Below are 22,313 nucleotides of genomic sequence, written 5' to 3' on the forward strand. Positions count from 1 at the left end.
CTTCATGGGACTTCTGAGTTCTTCATTTCCTGGTAAAACCATAAAATGCTGCTTTCGTCGCAGAGTGATTTCTTTTTGACACAGTCTGTGAGTGATTCTGAGGGCTGATACATGCATCTATGGCTTGGGCCTCACTGATTATTGTACAAAAACACAACTTTAAAGTTTATACTTTATTCAGTGAGTTTGGAGAACACCGCCTCAGAGAGTTGTAAATTTTCAGTCCAGTCTGAAATACAACGTGAGTTTTTTTGGTGCCATGCCATTATTCTGACAGCCCATTACTCTGAAACTCCAGATGAAGATCACCAGACTATTGTTCCCATGACGATAAAGTTCACCTGTACATCTAAATACAGGATATTTAGGGCAAAAAAAACTCCAGGGAAAGTGTGTATTTTTTGGGCTTTTGCTTTTTCAGGCTTTCAGTCCAGTGGGACATTTCTCAGACTAGTGAATTTCTGAATAATGGGGTGTTCGGATAATGAGTTGTCCCCCTTTTTTTCCTCAGATAGAGACACAGACAATGAACCATACACGCAGACAGGACTCTGAATAACACAGGCATCTTTTCATTTGTCTTTATTTAAAAAATACAGGGTAAGACTCAACAAATAACACTTACACCAACAAGATGGAATTGACATAGTGCGAGGCAGACGTTGTAGGTCCATCAAGGTTCCTGGTTCCTTCATCAGTGTTAGATCGTCAGCTGAAGGAATAAAGAAAGCGCTTGAAGTATCTTGATTGTGATTAATTGATCCCTATTTATAGAGCCCTGTGTTAGAGAGTTTAATACCTCATTTGTTGTGCTTTTTACAGATGGCAAGATACTCCTGCACGTCATCGGGAGATCCCAGGACCACGGGAACTCGCTGGTGAATGCCGGTGGGCTGGATGTCCAGGACATTCATGGATCCAGTGGTGGCCATGCCTCCTGCCTGCTCCATGATGAAGGCCATGGGGTTGCACTCATACAGCAGCCTCAGCTGAAGAGCAAGAAACAGATATATGAGTGACCAGCATGAATAACAAACAGAACACTTCACTGTCATTGTATGAACCCTCTCACCTTGCCCTTAGGGCTCTTGACATTAGCCGGATATAAAAAGATCCCTCCATACACCAAAGTACGATGAACATCAGCTACCATTGAACCAACATATCGACTGCCATACGGAGCAGAGCCGTCCTAGAAACACAGAAAAAGTGATGTTGAATTTATTTTACCACTTTATGAGTCAGTGTGTCTCTTTCACAGTCATTTACCCATTTGCATTAATGTAATAATGTTCAAAAACAGCTTCATTACCTCCGGGAATTTCTTCTTTTGCAGGTATTCTGTCACGTCCGGATAAAAATGCTGCGCATATCCCTCATTCAAACTGTAGATTTTTCCCTTCTTCTTAATCTTCACATCTCGATCCACCAAGATGAATTCACCGATTGACTGGAGAGAAGAAAAAATGTGAGGAGCTGATGAGTAACATTATAATCGAGTATCAGTTGTGATGCAATCCATTAAAAGTAAAATATTGGTCTTACGGGGTCGAGCATGAAGCAGTTGACTCCTTGACCAGTGGAGAGGACCATCATGGTGGCACTGCCGTACAGAGCGTAACCAGCTGCCACGATGTTTCTTCCAGGCTGCAGAGCATCGTTCTCAACTGGCTCGCCATCTGTCGTCTGTGGAACAATATGTGATTATAAAAAACAGGGAGAGGCACCGCGATGGACTAGAACTATAAAGTAATAGAAAATAGAAAAACTTCTTTACGTGACCTGAATGCTTAGTTTTACTTTGTTACTTCACCACTGGTATCTACTGTTTTATTTTACAGATGTTGATTTGTAAAAGTCTGAAGAGGAGTTTCCCAAAGACTTAGAAATTAATGGAATTATAGATTGATATTTAATATAGCACAAAAAACCTTTGGCTGATAATAACCTTTCTGTAGATGGCGAAAATTGTTCCAATCGAGACGAGACAGTCGATGTTTGAGGAACCATCCAGTGGATCAAAGCACACGATGTATTTCCCCTGTGAGTTGAGAACAAATCATTTTATTCCTGGCACAATAATCACCACAAACACGTGAAAATTTTACAGATTTATACACTTTATAGATATGATAAGTACCCGCTTGTCTGGCTCCACGATGATGGCCTTCTCGTCTTCCTCTGACACCAGCACACAGGAGGTGAAGGAGGACTTGATCATGTTGATGACCAGGTCATTGGACAGGACGTCCAGTTTCTTCACCTGGTCCCCTGTCACGTTGGTGCTTCCAGCGATGCCATACCTTCAAAAGAGGAGCAGACTGAAGCGGTTAAAGTCTGAAATAAAAGCTATCTGTTCTGTCACAATACAATGAAGGACTATTTTTGTGAAACCAGTGAGGAATGTCTGAAAAGCCCATTATCTTCTTGACCTTTGCACAGGGGGGGATCGTGCACAACGTGTGAAGAGTTTACCTTTGGCCGGGGGCCTGAGTTTAAACTGCTCACAGATCCTCATGTCGTACTGCGCCTAACTAAAACTAACGCTCTTATTTTGAAGAAATGAAATGAAAAAGAGAGAACCTGAAGCACTGAAACAGAAGCTATTAAAACTTGCCAACCTAAAAGTAACGCTAAGAATAAAATCAAATGGAAGTTATTGAATAACCGTGACATTAAACTCATCTATAAATCAATCAATGGATCAGTTGTATGTGCTTGTAGTGCTGTAGGGTTGTAGGGTCTCCAGTAATTATTCTTTTTTCACCTTCATATTCAGACGCATGCATGTTTTCTTTCTACCATTCAATAAAGAAATACTCACAGGTTAGCGATCCCAGCCTTCCTGACAGCTGTTGAGATGGCCTTCACAGCTGTGCAGATGGAGTTGAGCAGGTTTGTCAGCTCACCTGTTCCCTGGGCCTTCCTGCCCTCCTCCAGAACAAACCTGGTGAGGGTCAGCACGTTGGTATCGAAGGCTCCTTTGTCAGACATGTTGCTATCAGGTGTGGGACTGGGATCTAATGCCTAGAAGTGAAATAGGTGAGCATGGCCCTTAAGTTAAAAAGTGGACCGTAGAAGAGAGATAGGTGAACAGGATAGGGGGGGGTGTGACTCTTCTAACCAATCAAAAGTGTCCTTACTTGCAGTAAGGGGTTGGTTGGATCACTTCTGTGACTGTGAGTTTAAAAGAGCAAAGTGCAAAGATAGTGAACATTTGTTTTGTTTTAAAGTAACAGTGACCTTCGCCTGATTAAATCCCGGCTCGTTTTGATCCGAGATGATGTGTTTTTTTCCAGTCTGCACTGTGAAATTGTGAAAAATGAAAGAACAAAATCAATTTTACACTTAAAATATCTCTTAGTCTCATTTCATTGTGTTCTTGATGCAGACGTGTCATTATTCTAAAAGCTGTTCACAGAAACATGTTAATACTGTATATGTTTATACTCGATTAACAAATGATCTATGCTTTTCAAACATTTGATGGATTTGTATCATCTAATCTGTTTAGTTTTGCAAGTGTAACTTCCCTGACTCGTCGTGGATGTGACTAACTCAGCACTTCTCTGGAGACACTACTGGAACATTCCTTCCCTGCATGATCCTGAAGAAGTGTAAAGTTCAAATCATGAAACTCGCTGTCCTTGTCTACCCGAACTGATTTACGTAACACCTTTACCTTTTAATTTCAACATGTGCTGATGCGACAGCATTTGCAAGCCACATTCAGAGCATGCATGTAATTAGTTCATGGCTGCGGCACAAACACGAAAAGGTAAAGCTGAGTTGCTTTGACCTACAAAATAAGCGTACAGAGGCCTGTTTCACAACAAAAAGCTGAAGTTGAACTTTGACCCTAACAAGATACCGGGTATGTTTACGGCCAGCGCCATTCAGAGCGTTCCCAGGTTGATGATAGAAAGAAATGGAGTTGCAAAGGTCGGTTTTGCAGACCGGCATGTGAGAGCTGAAAATCATTAATGGATCCCTGACAGCACGGCAGAGAGAAAGATATACACACTGATAGTCACCAAATAAATTGTTCTCTGCAAAGTTTCCTTAAAAAGAGAAAAAGGAGCCCGTTAGTTTGCAGATTATTGTGTGTAAAGAACATGAATTACACTAAAATATACTATTGTTTACTGTTTATCCAGGAACAAATATGACATTTCTGGTCTAACGTGGAATGCAAACTGTATTTCTCCAGCTTGTCCACATGATGTCGCCGTGCAGCTTACAATCTGTTGAACGGGCCCATAAAACAAAGTCTGGGCACTGAAGGAGAATGCCTTTCCTTACTGGTAGCTCTGCTGTTCATCTATTTGAGTTTTGTAGATCTCTGCAAATAAAATCAGACGTTTTATTCTTAACATTTGTAGCATCATCATCCAAGCAGCTCTGGTTAGGTAGCAGGAGCATCATCCTGCAGGATGTAAGAGTGACCAACTTTATTTGCCATTTGTTATTGTAATTTAAGTTACATCCCTTCAGGATGTTTAAACATTCAATGAAGTTTTATTTGGCTGTAGGAAAAGTCATATTATTAAAAGTTACACTATATTTTAATGATGTTTGATCCGATTTTAAAACTAAATATACACTTGGAGCTCCTGTTAAAGGAAATAAATATATTGTTGATGTCAGAATATTCCCTTCTTTTGGACAGTGGCCTTCAGGAAAGAGACAAAAATCATGCAGTCTGTGTAATCGACTCAGCAGAAGAAAGGACATCATCTATATTTTATCGAGAACCATTCATCACCTGACTGACTCCCAGGAGCACCTGTCGGACATGCTGACAGCCCTCTGCACATGCGCAGTGGCTGCCCTACTCCTCCTCCTCCTGGCGAGTGAAAACTTGTTTCTTCTCAGGAATGGCGTTTTCACAGGGAAAAGGTGAAACAGACAGAGGGAAGAGGAGACAGGAGAAACTCGACGATGCATTAATGTCTTTCAGAAAATACCATTCGACCTTTCCAAAGGTCCACAAAGCCACTGTGTGACATTGTTTTTAACTTCTGCATCACCCGAAGTTTGTTGGTGTAGGTGTTCGCCTTACCTGCACAGGTGAGTGGCAGCTCATCACGGGGTTAACGTGAGTTTTTGCACCAGCATCATAATGATATATTACATTTTTTCATCTTGTAGTATTCTCTCAGGGTGACCACAAGGCGTCAGGATGAAGCAACATCCAACCCTGCCAACTATGTGTCCCCATTTTGCAAGTGTGTTATCTTTAACTAAAGAATATCTTTGCAGAAGTACCTGTTTCTGCAATATAATATAATATATAGGAATAAATCATTGTTGAATTGCATATTCCAGGCTAAATGATAATGAGGACTAAAAGCCCTGCAGAATAAGTAGAAGTATCCATCCAACCATTGTGGCTTCTGACTTGTCAGCAGTTGCATATCTTCAACAGTTATGGTCAGTTCAAGAGTGATTTTCTTTTTCCTCTGTGTTATTTTAATCTTTTTCTTTTTCCTCTTGTGTTATTTTAATCTTTTTTTTGTTCACTGCTTGTGGATACTGTTAATCATTTGGACCCACTAGACTTCTCCCATGACCCCCAAAGCCCTAGACTATTAAGAGGAGATTATCTTTGATGATCATATCCCACCATTCAGCTAAATTTTTAAAATAAACTGCCTAATAATATTTTTTCCAGCGTGTTTATAGCCCACTATGCTAAAATCCTGCCAGTATGGCACACTGCTGACGAGTAGTTGGTAATTGTAGCCTCCCGACGTAATGGTTTGACCCCCTGATGAAAGTTCAAGTTTCCTTTTCAGAGATTACATTAAAACTTTTCATAGACCTACTGTAAATGATCCTATAATGATAATGATACATGTCAAACACACACACACACAGAGAAAACACATCCCAGTGGCCCTTGAGTGTCATGCATGTAAGATACTGAATGAGGATTTGTGCATTTCTTTGTGAATGCACATAATTCCCTAAATTGAAAAGCTCTATTTAAATAATGCTGTTTATATAAGCAGTACAAGGTTTTATTTAAAAAGAATATATTATTCTATTCTTTTTGAAATAGAAGTATATATATTTCATTAGCAAGGCCCACACCATCAACAAGATATGCTTGAATCATTTATTAAGAAAAGAAAGGGAGTGTAGTGTGAACTCTTGTACTTCTTTGGTCTGTTGATGCATTGTGAGAAAGTTTTCTTGGGGAATCTGCTGTAGCACAACCCTCTCAGGACCCCTTCAGGACCCTCTGGAGAGTAGGAAGGAGAGGAGGACATAGAGGAACAAAGGGTTAGAAAGGTATTTATAGGAATGTCGGAGGTGGTGAGGTGTGGACCTGCTCCTGAAACTCTGCTAACAGCTTCAATATAAAGAATATAAATAAAAACAATACATGAATTAAGTAAAATGATAATAAAATAGAGATTCTAACACGTTACAGGCATTAGGATAGTGTAGGAGTGGTTACCATACGTCTTTGAATTTATTTACCAAGCCCTGAGTGGAATATCTGAGTATTTCCAACTTCATAGCTACCCAAAAGGGCAGTGCTAGATTTCCAGTTATATAGAATAAGACATCTCTGCTAAAAGTGACGAAAAAGCAGCAGCATGGGCCCGGGCTGAAGAGAGATTCACATCTTTATGAGCAACTACAACAACTGCCAGACCTGCCTCTGGGTGCTGAGAGTGTTTCAAAGACCTTAGCCAATATTGTCCCGGAGTGGCCAAGCCAAGCCAAGAACTGCTGGGTTGCACCACTTGACGAAGGGGGGTTCAAATTCTGGATAGAGTTGGGCAAGCCTTTTCCTTGACATATGAAGTATATACATTTTGACTTGAGATGAGGATAAGGCTACAGACAGTAAGACATCACAAATCTGAGATATCAAGTCGTGCTCAGCAGGGCTTTCATGCATGCAGTCCTCCAAACAGTTGGTAGTGGAGCTTGTGAAGGGAATGTTGTGACGATGAGGATACCTGGAAAAAGGGAGATTGTCAGATTTCTTTGACTATCTGGGTGACGATATTGTCTGCGAACAAATCTGGCAGTAGGATGTTTTGATGTAGATAGAAGTGAAAAAGGTATGAAGCATAAAGACACTTTAATGTCATATTTAAACTGTGCGCTGTCTTTCCATGTCGCTCTCACCCTTTCATCTGTTAGTTCCACATGCTGTTTTTCCACTGCAAACCTGACTCTGCTTTCCTACAATAAGTCATTCAGTAACATTCATCTGAGAGCAGCAGAAATAGTACTTTAGGTCCCTGTGGCTGATTTTAAAGAGATCTTGCTAAACCTATTGGATTTATGGCCTGAGGCTTGATGTCATGTCTACTTGTTCACTCTGGCTTCAGATGAAGTTTCTTCAGACATCCGTGTGGAAGCCTGAATTTGATGTGAGGTTTTTCTTTTACCGTACACGCTACACGTTATATTAATCAGTGATCCAAGCATAATTAATCTCACATTTGGCAACAGTTGGATGTAAATCCACAATTGTGGCGCCCCCTTGTTGTTACGATTACATGATGTACTGTATGATCAAAAACTTGCAAGTTGGCAACTCTGCCAAACATCAAGCAAGTGCACAAGACATAGCAGCCAAAGTCCAACAGCAGTCAGCCCAGCTCGGCGCCTGTCTTTCAGCCTTTAATTTCATGAAGCTCTCGCCAACGACTAAAAGTCAGTCCTAAAATGTACTCTTGACCAACAGTTTCCTGCTTGGTCACGCTCTCCTTTCTCTTCTTAGCTTCCTCTGTCAACATCCCCTTCAGTTCTCAGAATTCACCTGCCCCCCTTGTCTTTAAAACCTTCTTTTTCCGGTGGTCCAAAACGCCTGTGGTACAAGCACTAACACTCCCCCGGTGCTACAGCAGCTACAGTTCCTGGCAGTTCACTTTACTCTAGTGTGAACAGGCATACAGGGTGTGATTCACCTTATCTTAATAGTAGAGAAGTTTTGCAGCGTTGCTTTAATGCTCTATCACCATATGTTTTCTTATATATTCCAGTTTGAATTTTCTTTTCTCTTGTTGTCATTTTAATTTCTTCTTTCCTATATCATGCAATCTTTTTTTTTTTTTTAAATAAAACATTATTCAGCAATTTACGTCACTTGCAAATGTTACCAACTCTATGAAGGGAGAAAAAATGTTACTATACAAGACAGGAAACATGCATTCTCTGCAAAAAAAAAACAAAAAAACTTAAAACTGCCACATACTGAGAACAGAAGGTGCTAACTAATGAGAAAGTGATATGGCATTGCAATGCAGTGAGTCACTGCTGTGCACTGAGGCTTAGCTTTCTGCTCACTGTACTTTTGCAGAATTAACTATAATATGTCATGGCCCGGTGTTGCATTTCCTTTATGTAAGCACTGTAAGGTTAGCTGTTATTGACTGCTGGACCCTGGGCTGGGAGAGAGGAAGGAGTTGGAATGAGTGACGCAGTACGACAATACATATACGGTAAAAGCTAAATATTACGATGTGAAGAATGTTTTTTTTTGCTTTTTGTTTACAGATGTATTCAAAGTTCTAACTGGATTTAAAAGGATTGCTCCATTATTGATGCTATGTGAATCATATTCATGGCTCAAGGCAGTTACATCTTAAGAAATGTGCCAGGTAACTATTGCTGTCATTTTTCCAATAGCTTAAATTTCTGCTCATGGATTTCATAACTTGTGCTTTTTTTCTCTGTGTCATGCACAAAGTATGTTCAGCCTTGTGTTTATAGGGGTTAAATGAGCATTTAATTAGCAATCACAATGGAATATCTTTGATAAATTGCTATTTCTTTTGTGTTGAATCTTTGATAAGTGAAAAAGTTTTCTGTATTTTTGTGTGCTCACTGGCTGAAATACTTGGAGGATGTCTGTGGCTGAGAAAACCCGCCAAGAGCATGGTCAGGCATTTAGAGGGAAAGTTGGAGAGTAATTATAGAGTAGGTTCAGTCTATGTAGAGACATACCATTTGGGGAGAAGCGACTACTGAAAACACAGTGTCTACACAATTGGTAAATCCTCTTCTGTCCCTCCTCTTCTTGTGGGACGGACTCAGAGAGTTTAGAGTGAAAAACATTTCGAGGTGATAGAAGAAAGGCTCTAGACTGAAGTAGAAACCATCGCTGATGAGGGTATAATATTAAGGTAAGGGGGAAAAAAGAAACTGAAAAAATATATAGCATGATGCAGTATAACCCGATTGTATTTGCCATATTTCTTTGTGCTTTTTAACTATTTTTTAGTGTTATGAGTTAGAAGAGTTAAGAATTATTTCAAATATCACTGGTTTAGAAATGTAAGTTTTAAACTTTAACTCGGTGCTCAATTTTTTTGTATTTCATTTGTAGACATTTGCACATATGCGTTTTTACTCTGAGAGTAATAAACTATGATTATTCCACTGTCGCTCTAACAGGTCAAAGCACTGACGAGTGCGGTCCTAACTTCCCGGGCATTAACTACAATTACCAGTCGGACTTGGACTACCTCAAGTGCGTGGACAGTTTTCAACACGGCACCACCATTAAGCGGCTAAGCCTCAAGAGAAGGCCCAGAGTGGCCATCAGTAATGTGGAAAAAACACAGAGTGGCATTTCATCCAGTCAGTGGCATTCTGCAGAATCACTGTCATCGTCTAGCAGTGATGATACAAGACTACTGGGCATGTCTTCTACAACCAGAGGTCGACCTCCTCTCCCTCCACCACATGGTTCCTCAGTGGAAAACAAACCCTTCAGGAATGAAGGAACAGCAATGTCTCTCATGCTTAATGAGTCCAAGCCTCAGCCTGCTGCAAGGACTCTTGCTTTACAAAGACAAAGCCCGGTACTGGAAAAGACCATGGAGACACGCAAACACTTGGATCAAGGGGTGACAAACCAGCCTCCACCTCAACCCCATCCCCGTCGACGACTCGCCAGCTTTGGAGGCGTAAGCTCCCCCGGGTCACTCTCCCCCTTCACTGGCTTAGGTGCCTATAACCACAACAACAATGGGAACAAACCTACTGGTGCAGGAAGTGACATGCACGTCCACCTTAGCTCATCCCTGGGCAGTCGTGGCAGTACAGGATGCCTTAGGCTAAGCCCACAGAGCTCTGGAAGGACCACGCCAGTATCAGGTCTTGGCCCCATGCACCTGCAGCATGTCCGTGACCAGATGGTAGTAGCTCTGCAGAGGCTGAAGGAGCTGGAGGAGCAGGTCAAAATTATCCCTATCCTCCAGGTGAAAATCTCAGTCCTTCAGGAGGAAAAGAGGCAACTGGTGTTTCAGCTTAAGAACCAGAGTGGCAATGAGGACATAAATGATGTGATCTGGAAGAGAGAGTATAGCCTGGAAAGGTTCAGGGAGAATAGTGATGAAGCGCTTGAGGATATGAGAAGTGACTACACTGACCTCAAGGAGTTCAAGCAACTAGCAGAAGAAGTGAAAGCATTGGAAAGAACCATCAAAGGCCATCCTCCACTACAAGACAAGACTAGCAGGTCAGTTGCAGTTGAAACTGATAAAAATATTGCCAGAAAAGAAAACAAATATGCGTACACGGATCAAGTAGAGATGAGGTCCATTGCAACAGAGGTGTCTGAAGTTAATCTTGGAATCTACGCAGAACGGGATGCAGAACTCGATGCTCAACAAGTTCTGATCGGCGCCTTAAAGGAGAGAATTTGTCACTTAGAAGCCGAGTTGAAAGAATCAGCTCTCCAGACGGAGATGAGCCGTCTAAAACTAGAGCTTCAAGCTGCAGGAGCTAGGAACCGAGCTGATAAAGCCTCTTTTGCTAGACCATCCACAGTGAGCACGGGCACCGAGGCGAGGCCTCACACCACAAGCCAAGGAGTGGGCAATCACACGGAGGTCAGAGATGCCAGCACAGGAGAGGTAATACAAGTGAAGACTGTGGGAGTTTCTTGTTGTAGGCCTGAGTTAAAGGATGTTTGCACAGGACCAGATGTACCCATGAGCTACTGGGAGGTCAGGAAGCGAGTGGAGACCATGGAAAAGGGCGTGGGGATCCACGTTTTTACAAACACACAAGGAGTTGGGATGGAGATAAAATTATGTGATGCAGAAACGAACACAGAGGTACCAGTGGAGAATTTGCGGTCTAAAAAAGGAAAGATTAAGTATAAATCAGTGGCTTGTGGTGACTGTTCTGTTGATGTGATCATCTGTGAGGCAAAGGAAGTGGTTTCTCAAGGTATTGCCACAGATCAAGTCCGAGGAGTGGATTTAGGAATCATGGCATCGCCCCAAACAGCTTCTCAGCGTACCAACACTGTGTCCAGTTCAGTGTCTCGCTTTACCAACACCAGCCATGCCTTCAACTCAGACTCCAGCACCAATACTGTCCTAAATACCAAAGACAAGCACACTAACACTACTCAGATTGTTACGAGGACGGTGTCAGTCGGCAACGGGGTCAAAGATCTAAAACGCTCTCCAGAAACCTGCACAATCGGTGTTGGAACTGCAAATATGAATTTTGCAAGTGCCTTAAAACGAACACCAGCGACAGTCACAAAGGTAACCAGGGACACTGGAGTTGGATTCACGAACATTAATGATAATTTTCTGATTGGACTGAAAACCCGAAATATGGCCTCTGGACCGTCCCATCTACCTGACCCCATCAAGACGAGGAGCATCGGTGTAGGGGAGGGGAGGATACGGGATTTGTCAGCTTCACCCGGGAAACCGGACCAGACGTTGCAGCAATCATCACAGTCTCAGTGGGACCCTGAGCTAAACCATTACATAGAAAAGATGCACAGGCTCCTCAGAGAGCATGGGGACCTGCTTACAGAGGATTGCACTCACCAGAGGGAAGGATTTGTCCAGCAGCAGAGTAGCCGAGGAAGTGCCAGCTCCAAGCTGTCGTGCAATAACAAAGCTCCAGTACAGGGAGGACCAAAAGACCATCCTTTAGATTCTCAGCCACCTGGTAAGGCTGTAGAGATTTATTTGATATTAAAGGTACCCCGTGGAGTTTGTTGTGGTACATGAACATTACATTTACATCTCACCTAAAAGCAATTTACATCCAGGTCTTCTTTTTCCCTTTTTTCCTGTGTACCACATTCCCTGACATCTTACCACCTCCAATTCTCAGTCAATAGCATAAAGTTTCACCATATAAACCGTTATTGTCTTCTGCAATCAATAAGATCGGTTTGCCTGCAAACAAAACAAAGAATCAAATAACTACTCCTACTACTACTGCTACTACTACTAATTCCACTAGTGGTCAAAAAAAGTCCCACAAGGCACTTTTTTAATGTTTTAAATTCTTACTATTATTATGAAACGCACTCTGTGTAATATCTGTAATGCTATGCTGGTGGTGGTAGATATCACTGATGTCTGTCTGTCTTCTCTGCAGTCAGCAGAGAGTTCCAGTCCACATCTCAACTTTCAGTTGACTCTTCTAAGTGTGACAGAGCAAACCCAGGAATCTGCCAACAGGGTGGCACTGATTCAGAGGTCAAGAGAATGATCCAGATGTTAGAACAACAGGCGTCCTCCGCTCTGCAAGGTAAACATGCATTCATGTGTGTGCCAGTGCGTTGTTCATCGAGTTCATCTTCACGAGAAGTCTAGTAAATATTAATCAGGAAAGGATACAGTCTGTGCAAAAGCAGTCTAGTTTAAAAATATTTGACTTCCAGACCACTCCTGAGGCCCAGTTTAAACTTGTGTTGGTTTAGAGGAAGTGGCTGCCTTTTGGTTTGGCAAGTTGTACTTTCTGAGGGATACACTTGCAATGTTTGGAATGATATCTGGTTTTGGAAGGCGTCTAGCCACATACCAGTTTGAGGCTAAGGGTCTAAAATTGAATGGCTTCGTAGGCGGAGCCGGCGTCAGAGAAAGCTTTCACTTTTTAAAACAAGGCCTTCAGATTTGTCAGAACAATAGCTCTGTGTCAGCGTGCTATGCTTTGTTTGAAGTTGTGAAAGTTAGAGGATAGATTAATACTATAATTTTCTCCATTATTGATACAAAACACATAAAATTGTCTGTTTCAAAGCTGCACTTCCTAAATTTGATCATACACACACTACAGCAAACAGCCTATTGTCAGTGTAATCTGACTATCTTTGGGTTGTGGACAAAAGAAGACATTTGAGCCTGTTTGGACAGAGCGATCAACATTTTTCATCCTTTTATGATATTTTATGGACCCGATGATAATAAAAAATCATTAGTTGCAGCCCTGCTTTCTTTGCATGTCTTGTATTTAATAAAAATACACTGCAGATGATGCAAAGCTAAATGAATTAAGTGTGGAAGGCATGTGCCGCATTGTTGTTTCCAGACAGATCAACTAATACTGGTGTGCTGCGGTCTGTGATGAAGAAACAGAACGGTGACCAAGGCTGTAGCAGCACCAGGAAGAGCATGAAGTTCATGAGGGTGACCACAGGGTGATCATTTCATCTCAAAACTTTTTTTCCAACAAGGCTCTAGGACTGCGTACCGTAACATGTTTTCAGTGTATTAACTCTTGCGTTTTGTTCTTAGACTGGATCCCATGGCATCTTTGGTGCTTCCTGCAGGTGAGAAGGCCAACTCTGAGGAAGCGGAAAGGAAAGGAAACAAAAAATTGCGGGAACCTTCTCAAGATGGAACGCAAGCGAAAAAGGGCAAAGGTGGCTCCAACAAAGGGTCAAAGGGGTCCGCGAAATCACATGCACACCAAAGGTAAGTTTTAAAGAGTTTTAAAGCCCGGAAGAATCTCTTGAAGATTTTTACTGATTTATAAAAAGCATCACCTGACAGTCTTTATATTTAACTTTTTACTTTTTAGACTAACTTTTGAGGTCTGACCTTGCATTGTGTAACCTGTAGCGTTTTGTTCCTTTCAGGTGCAAGTTAAACGACAAGATTTTTTCTGCTTGTCAAGCCTTAAAGATGCACTTGAGTGACAACACGGCTTTATCTAGCAAGGACGTGGTACGTTGTTTTGACTGTATTCAGTTTGAGAGCCTCTCCGTGTGTGTGCGTGTACGTTTTAATGGCATGTCACAGCCTGGGCGTGGAGAGACGTCGGGGCCAGGGTGTGTTCAAGTCTGCCACTTAAAAAGAAATGACTTTGGCATTCAATTCAAGAAGCGCAGGAATGTGTCGGCTCTGTAATTTTCGTCGTATTTTCTCGAACTTGAAAACAACAATATTTGTGAGCGAAAGAGAAAAAGGGAAAGATTTCAGATCAGAGCTCCTTCTTTATGACTTTATGTCATATTGGAGATATTAGTTGTTGCTTTGCCTTACTGTCTGTGCTCTTTTATTCAAATCCCTGTAATAAGACGTTCCCGTCTGTTTTGTAGTCTCTGCACACTATGAATTATGACACGGCAAGACATTTATGAGGACGCTTTAAAAAGCATTGATGCTGGAATTCTTTTTTTTCTTTTTTCTGCCTTGCAGCATGACTGTCTACAAACCCTGCAGCAGGAATGGTTTTCTGTGTCCAGCCACAAGTCAGCGGCTCCTGACACGGTGGAGGACTACATGTCTACGTTTCGGGTTATTTCACCCTCAGTATTGCAACACGTCGCTAATATGGCTGACGGGAACGGAAACACAGCGCTGCACTACAGTGTGTCTCACTCCAACTTTGGCATTGTCAAGAAACTGCTCGATGCAGGTACAGTCACAGGGCAACGAGAGACCATCGTGTATTCTAACAACATTTCGGCCTTTTCATCTTCTCTCCCCTCTCGCTGTGAGAATGCATTTTGCTGATTGCTTTTACCGCCAAAGCTGATCTGACGGAGCAATAATTCTACCACATTTTCATGCAAGTGCATGGAACTCTTCTAACTTGCAAAGCAGTAAAACTACTTGTTGATCTTTAGGTGTTTTGTACTCCTGCACCTTCACTAACCTATAGTGCAAAGGGTATAATTTGTCCAAACAGTCTTTCTGAGAAGTACAGCATGTAATTTCTGACGCTATGCGGTTACTCACATCCCAACAATAACAAAGAGATGTTTGTTAGTGGTTAGATGACATTATGAAGTAGTATGCAGTCATGAGAGCTCTAGCTGATCTGACGTAACCGGGGAAAGAAATTGTTCACTTATTAAAGTTTTATTCATGTTATGTTTAGTTTAGTTTGATGTCAGAAGTTATAGCAACTAGAGGGAAGCAAGGGAACACACCATTACCTCACTTTTAAAAAAATAGGTAGTAGGTCTAGTGTTTATATCCATTTAATGCATGATATTATATCTTTAAAAAAAGTAGTACTTCAGAAATCTAATTTTTAAGATCATATTGAACCGTTCCAAGCTTTCTTTTCTCCAGCTGTGAACGGGACCACAAGGGATCAGAAAAGTTCAGAAATATGATTCAGGGCCAGGACATTCAGAGGCTTTAATCAATATAAATTGAACAGGCAAACACAAAATAAGTGTCCTAATGGAGGAGATAAAGTACTCTCTGTTATTTTTATCTAAAAGCCTTGCTGCAGTTTTCAGAAGAGATTGGACCCACCTCTGTCTGGTCTCAGACCAGGGTTAGGGTTAAGGTTTCTTCTTTCCTCCATCACATGTGACATTAGACTTTATGTTTCCAATGTTCTTGATGTGAAAAAGCATGATTTTTTTATTTTTATTATGTTGCTGAAAATGACTTCAAATATCACCTGGTCCCAAAAAGTAAAGCCTAACTACTTCTAAAATGTTCTTCTACTTTAGAAGATAAAAAAGTGACCCACTTGAGTCATGGTGGTCTGAAAGGATGCACTGAGTGGTCCCTGAGAGGATCCCTTCAGACTACTAAAGTTTGGCTTTTGGAGTGCTAAAAGTTTGTCAGTGTCTTTAAATCGACACCTGTAAAAATGAATTCATTTTCCTCTGCTTTTCTCTCTTCTTGCCTTTTTCTCCTCGGACCAATCGACCGTCATTACCACAGAGGTGTGTAACGTGAATCAACAGAACAAAGCGGGTTACACACCCATCATGCTGGCCGCACTCGCCGCCGTGGAAAGTCCAGAAGACATGCGAGTCGTGGAGCAGCTCTTCACTAAAGGAGACGTCAACGCTCGGGCCAGCCAGGTCAGGGGACGTGACGTGCTGCTGCTCCCTCTGTGAATTGTGTCCATATGTTGCAGGCGGTACTAGAAACTGTTGATTATTTCAAACTTTGATTGTCAGAGATGGGTTTTTGTTTCTCCGTGCATGAATATGATTTAACTGGAGAAAGGTAAAAACACAAAACAGAAGTGAAATCTGGATAACAGGCCTGTCACATCAACTTAATGGGAGCCAGCTAACCAGCAGGAAGCATTGCATTGTGATAGTTAAGCGCTGCACAGATTGGATTCTCTATCATCGTTTTCTATCATGGGATATTTTTACAAGATGGTTATTTTTAAACCAGTTCTGCTGCAGTTCTCACCATTTAAAACCCATTCCAAATGTGGTTGTTACTGTACTGTATTTAAATTTAAATTCAGGACTGAATTTAGACAAATATCACGAGTTATTATGGAACTACAGGAAATGGCGTGTTTCATATAAATAGTATTTTGGGTTTTATTTTTATAGGTCTGTAATTTCCAAAGAATTTCCTGGAATGAATGATGCAGTTTCCTCCTAATTATTAAAACAATATACAGAGGCATTTCCTCGTAGAGACCTCATCCATCTAAACTCGAGTTAATATTCAGCTATTATCGGAAACTTTGTAGCAAGTGAGGAGATAATCTGTGAGCATCATGCAGCATGGAGTAGAACATAAAGAGGAGTGAGAATATTTAAAGGAAGAAATAACTAATATTAGCAAATTATTGTTCATATAGTGACCTGACCTGTGTAGGCAGATTTAGAATTGCCTGTGAATATAAATAAAATTGCACACTGTCTATACTACTATGGGTACATGAGCTGTTTGTGCGTTTATACTCAATGTGTAAAAAAAAGTTTGATCTGTCTGATTCCACAGAAATGCTATGATTCGATGCGTGGCATCATTAACCCTATTTTCCTGTGTTTGACGTCATTAACCCTATTTCCCCACCCCCCCTCACCCCCTCTCCGCCATCTGCCGCCCAGGCCGGTCAGACCGCTCTGATGCTGGCCGTGAGCCACGGGAGGATGGACATGGTGCGGGCGCTCCTGGCACAAGGGGCGGAGGTCAACCTCCAGGACGACGAGGGCTCCACGGCGCTGATGTGTGCGAGCGAGCACGGCCACGCTGACATTGTTAAACTACTGCTGGCGCAACCAGACTGCGACGCCACCCTGACTGACAGTGTATGTGAGTCATTGCATCTACGATGCGTGGACGGCTTCAAGCTGTGATGCTGAAACGCTCTAATTTTGTCTCGCAAAAGCAGAGGGTGAACATATTTTTTTTCCCCTGACATAAGTAAGTCAGGGGAACAAAGAGTTAGAAGTTGCATAGAACTAAATATGCGTAGTAGTTTTCAATGATTTCCAAACGCGTCATAATGCGTACGAGTTTGTGTGTTTACAGGATGAGAGCACGGCCCTGTCCATTGCTCTGGAGGCAGGACATAACGACATCGCAGTCCTCCTTTATGCACATGCCAACTTCTCCAAAGGACAGACTGGAGTATGTGGATTTCAAACATTTCCCATTTAAGTTAATTACGTTATGCGGGTAACTTTATGTGTCTTTATGTGTCTTAACAGGCGGCTGCACGGCACAGCGGCAAGTCTCTCTCCTCCTCTGCCGGTAGAAATGGCTTCGAATGAGGTGACGCTCCGTCACGGATGAATGGATGCTTCTCACATCTAATGCATGAGGTGATTCAGTAACACGGGGGTCAGTTTCAAAACTTGTAGTTGGATATCAGGTTTCATTATTCTCCTTTTGATGATGGTTCCTAGTGTAGCATAGCATTGCATGAGTGTATTATATTATATCTCAGCAGGTGATATATGCATGGCAGAGTATATTACTATTCTGTGTTCATTCAGAGATCACGGTTAATTGTTGTATCCTGCAGTAACGCATGGCGACGCTACGATTTTATAACTGCAGAAGACAAATATAGTATCAGAGGTATACGGTACATTATCATCAGACCCAGAGAGGTGTGAGCAAATATGCAAATGAAGAAAAAAAAAGATGTTAAATAGTTAAACGCTTGATTTTGTTACTTAATTTAGGAAAACTAGGTGAATTTTGTACATCCACGACTGATTTATTTGTATTTATAAGATGGTACTTTTGCTGTATCTGTACTGCTTTTACTCCAAGAGTCATGATAAATGTTTTAAACATGTTTTATGTTACCATTTTTTACCAGACACATGCAGTTACATACATTTCTTTTACCTTCAGTCAGAGCCAGGCTAATTGTTTCCAGTCTTTATGCTAAGCTAAGCTGCTGCCTGACAGTTAAACAGAGGATCTGACTCTGTGAGAAAGCAAATGAGCATGGTTAAAAGTTTGTTTTCTTTCTTCTGTGAATAAAGTGACTCATCAACGACTGCAACGCTCTCCTGTCATCAAAGGTATTTCCTGTCAAACACATGAATTTGAGTTTGAGTCTAGAATTACACCACTAGATGTCACTAAATCCCACACACCGGTCCTTTAAAGTATTTTTCCACACATTTTATAGGAATCAAACATTCATTTCATCCCGTTCATGAAGGGGAATAAGTGTGAAAATTGTTTCCTCTCTGCTGTTGGCTACAAATCAAATCAAAGATGCACTGTAATTACATATTTTGTGATCCCTTTTTATTCTTTCTACGCTCAACAGGTTTTCTGTTTCCGCAGGTTTCAGTGGGTGTCTTGGATGAACATTTTCTCACTTTCTTCTCATTAAGTACCTCAACCAGTTGAAAAGTCTAAAAAAAAATGCCTACTGAGCCAACACTTCTGTCCCCCATTATCAGTCTTGCAGACACCGGTTTGATTCATCCCCTGACACCTGGTTTCCTCCTTCCTCCTCACCAGATATCTTCCCTCACGTCCTTCCTGCTCGGCCTTATTTTGTTTTTCATTGACTGTTTCTCAAGGCGAGGGCAGCGTGATGCTTTAAATTTTTCACATCTTTTCAGGAGACAGATATAAACAACTGGCTCATCGTTAGTTTGGCTCTGTGACCTGACCGTGTAAATCACAGCCGGGATTACTGATCAAAGTTTGTACTTGGCTCCTTCCATGCTTGCACTGCTGCAAATTAAAGCTGGATTTTTTTTTTAGCTTTGAATAAACTATGAATCTTTTATTAACATTCAGAATAACCTGAGCCCTCGTACAGATAAGGCTGTTTTAATGAATATTCCCTTGGACGGAGCTCAAGAAGAGCGATTGTGGGGTGATGTTGGGCAATAAGTAAATTTTGAATCAGCCCTGCAACTTAGAGACTCTAATTGTTTAATTTTACATAAGAACACTGATGGACAATGAATATTTGATCAGTTATGAATCATAAGAAGTCATAAAATGAGACCATTCTTGAGTGAAATGTTAAATGCCTCTCTTTATTTTGAAGCACTTTTCAAAAAAAAACTTAAAATAACCAATTAACCATAAAGATATTTTCGACATTAGTGAAACATGCAGGGACAAGACGTGGACGGCTGGTTGTCTGTGTGCTTTTATTTTCTGCGTCTACCCCGGTCGATTTACATTCTGTCTTTTCGCAAAGGTCGCAGAAGAGGTGCTCGGATGTAGAAAATGGAAAGCGTCCGTGAATAGACGAGGGGTTTGATGTAGAGAATTATGCTGTCATTCCTCGCAGCTTGTCACGCGCGCGGGAGCTTGTGCATGTGTGACTGAGAGCACTCTGAGTCATTTCCCGGCAACGGCAATAAAATACAATGATATACAAGGTCCACCATTACAATTTGCAGTTGCCATGGTGACAGTCAGCGGTTTTGAGCAAGTGGTTCTTGGGAACATAATGCTGGAATGATATCTTTATTTCACTGGGGTAACTTCTCATACTCTTTGAGTAGCAACTTCACTACACCTTGTTCCCTATACAGTATGAATAGATGTTAGAATAATATATTTATTTTCATTTATTTCAAGCTTGCAAGTGGTGCTTTAAGATACAAGACATCCTCGTGTTAAATCACACTGTAGAAACTGGTATTTACTTCACAAAGCTCTTGCCAACAACTAAAAAGTCCCAGATTTACTCTTGTCTGGTGACCTCTGGCATCTTCTTCAGTCGCTTTCTCGCTGCCTGCTGAGGCTACAACGCCTGCTTGGACAGCTCTGGTTCTTCTGGTGCCCATTGCAGCATTATCGCCCCTCACTCCACCCTTCCCCGCCCCTGGGCATGAAAATCCTTGTCTTCCCGATGATCCAAAACGTCTGTGGTACCAGTCTAAAGTCACCTTGTGCTCTAGGCTCACCATACCCAGAGCTCAAAGGTACATAAAAGTCACACGGCGTGATTTAAAATCTGTCATTTTATGCTGGGAACATTATGTAATGTTGCCATTAGTTCTGTCTGTGTGAATGGAAGTGCACCGCTGACATCGGTTCTCAGACTAGATGGCTAATTAGCTTGTCAGATGCAGCACATTAAGCGTTATATGCAGCAAACTTGCAATCTGCCAGCTGCTGTCAGTCAAGGAAAGAGGATTTCTATTTGTGATGCTCACCAGAACTTTTTTTTTTCTTCCTTTTGTAAATACGAAACCATCAACAATGGATAAATAAAAACAAACATTACTTTTCAGCACAAAAAGGGACGACCTAAAGTCATTTTCAATCACAATAAGAAACAGAGTAGTCGAGTAAAAACATTTGTATCATGGTGACCGGAGGGAAAGCTAAATGTTTTTAATCATATGCCACATCATAGAGCCCAAGCAGTAAGTTTTCACTTTTATTTTCTCTTCCAGCGGACTGTAACCCCGCTGTTAAACATCTCAACATGTGCAGCAAGTTAAATATGAATATCAGAATCCATTACACTGTACGTCTTGTCATCGAACAAGATGCTGATGAAGTCGTGTCGATATTAAAATGTTCTTAGTTTTTTTGGATTATTTGCTTGGTCTTGGTTCAGGGTGGTAAATGAAGTTCTGGCGTTCTGGAAAGTTGTGAGAGAGGTTTATTATTAGCGGGAGTTTTGGCAACGTATAGAAGAAGCTTCAGAATGAACTCGTTCAACTGTAGCGAGTGGTCAGCATAAGATGTCCTGCCAGACTCACTTAAAAGCCTTGAAAACTTTTTTTCTTTTTCTTGCAGCATTGTTGTTGTCTTACATTAGCACAATATTTCTTTGGCAGAGACGGGAACAGTTCTGCTTCATTTCACATGAGAGATTTCTGTGTTTCTGTGTCCTGTCAGTGGGTGGGGCTCTCTCACAGTCAGGATTCAGCTTGTTAGATAGTTGTGGAGTTATTTCTTCATAAATAATAACCATGGATTTCTTCCCTGCAGTCTTGAACTTTGATTATTGAGTCCTGAATATTAATGTTACAAAGAAAATACCTCAGATTTGAAACAAAGATTTCAGGAGCTTTCGAAGCAACGTTGTGTAGAAATTGGTGTTTTTGTTATTTAGTTTCAGTGCAACTCTACATGTGTATTTGTTATGAATATATCAAAAGCTAGTACAACAGAAGTCATAGCAGCCGGCTAATATTACTTAATAGTCCGGCAGCAGTCAGCCCAGCTCGGCGTCTGTCTTTCAGCCTTTTATTTCACAAAGCTCTCACCAACCAAGAAAAGTCAGTCCCGTTACATCGCCTGCTTGCCCAGCTCTGGTTCTGGCACGACACTGACTCCCCCTGCACCCCTGGCCCCCTCTTCCAAGTGGTCCAAAGCGCCCGTGGTACAAACACTAACACTCCCCCCGGCCCAGCCTGGCTAACAAACTGAGTTAACATTGCCTAACAGCAGCTCACTGTCAACACGAAACTATCACCACTACAAACTTCTCGCACCTGAAACTCAGTTATTTAGTGTGATAACGGATGTCCAGGTAACGGAGACACCATTCACCTGATTAAATGTCAGTGTAGCATCAAATTTATCATTAAAAAGTTATGCAATGTATGTTTAATTGAGTCATATTTCAACTTTTTGCTTAAGCGTTTTATTTTTGGCATAAAGACCGTTTGCAGTGTGGCCACAAAAAAAGCCCAAAAAACTTAAGTCTGACAAATGGCCTTGACCGTCTGCTAGAATATCGATTTAAGTACATGGGATGAAAGCACCCAATTCATGTGCATCATGATTTCTCCCTCTTTCCACTGAATTCCAGTCCCAGCCACACAAGTCTCTCCGTTATACAAAAGAGGGCAGCACTCTGTCATTATGAGTTTGACCTTATTTGAAGAACATGCG

The 22,313-nt window shown here is 41.5% G+C and overlaps 2 protein-coding genes across 4 annotated transcripts; one reads left to right on the top strand and one right to left on the bottom strand.

Annotated features, from left to right (window-relative positions):
* Nucleotides 1-565: 565 nt before the first annotated feature.
* LOC104926515 (fructose-1,6-bisphosphatase 1) lies at nt 566-3,085 on the bottom strand. Its single transcript, XM_010740388.3, has 8 exons — nt 2,825-3,085; nt 2,141-2,303; nt 1,949-2,041; nt 1,546-1,686; nt 1,313-1,450; nt 1,073-1,192; nt 800-989; nt 566-712 (listed from the first exon to the last, which is right to left on the bottom strand). Exons 1-7 carry the CDS (start codon nt 2,992-2,994, stop codon nt 801-803), a joined length of 1,014 nt encoding a protein of 337 aa, XP_010738690.2. The 5' UTR covers nt 2,995-3,085; the 3' UTR covers nt 566-712; nt 800.
* A 1,696-nt stretch (nt 3,086-4,781) lies between these two features.
* LOC104926527 (KN motif and ankyrin repeat domain-containing protein 1) lies at nt 4,782-18,268 on the top strand. Of its 3 annotated transcripts, none has more exons than XM_010740401.3 (12): nt 4,782-5,070; nt 8,527-8,630; nt 9,427-11,955; nt 12,394-12,546; nt 13,327-13,435; nt 13,533-13,712; nt 13,877-13,964; nt 14,439-14,658; nt 15,930-16,072; nt 17,072-17,272; nt 17,496-17,594; nt 17,675-18,268. In XM_010740401.3, exons 2-12 carry the CDS (start codon nt 8,594-8,596, stop codon nt 17,735-17,737), a joined length of 3,822 nt encoding a protein of 1,273 aa, XP_010738703.3. In that variant the 5' UTR covers nt 4,782-5,070; nt 8,527-8,593; the 3' UTR covers nt 17,738-18,268. The 3 variants fall into 3 exon arrangements, with proteins under 3 accessions (XP_010738703.3, XP_027138079.1, XP_027138078.1); XM_027282277.1 differs by lacking the exon at nt 4,782-5,070 and adding an exon at nt 5,346-5,433; XM_027282278.1 differs by lacking the exon at nt 17,675-18,268 and having other exon boundaries at nt 17,072-17,276.
* Nucleotides 18,269-22,313: the final 4,045 nt, after the last annotated feature.

Source organism: Larimichthys crocea, chromosome IX, assembly GCF_000972845.2.
Source record: "Larimichthys crocea isolate SSNF chromosome IX, L_crocea_2.0, whole genome shotgun sequence".
NCBI classification, from domain to species: Eukaryota; Metazoa; Chordata; class Actinopteri; family Sciaenidae; genus Larimichthys; species Larimichthys crocea.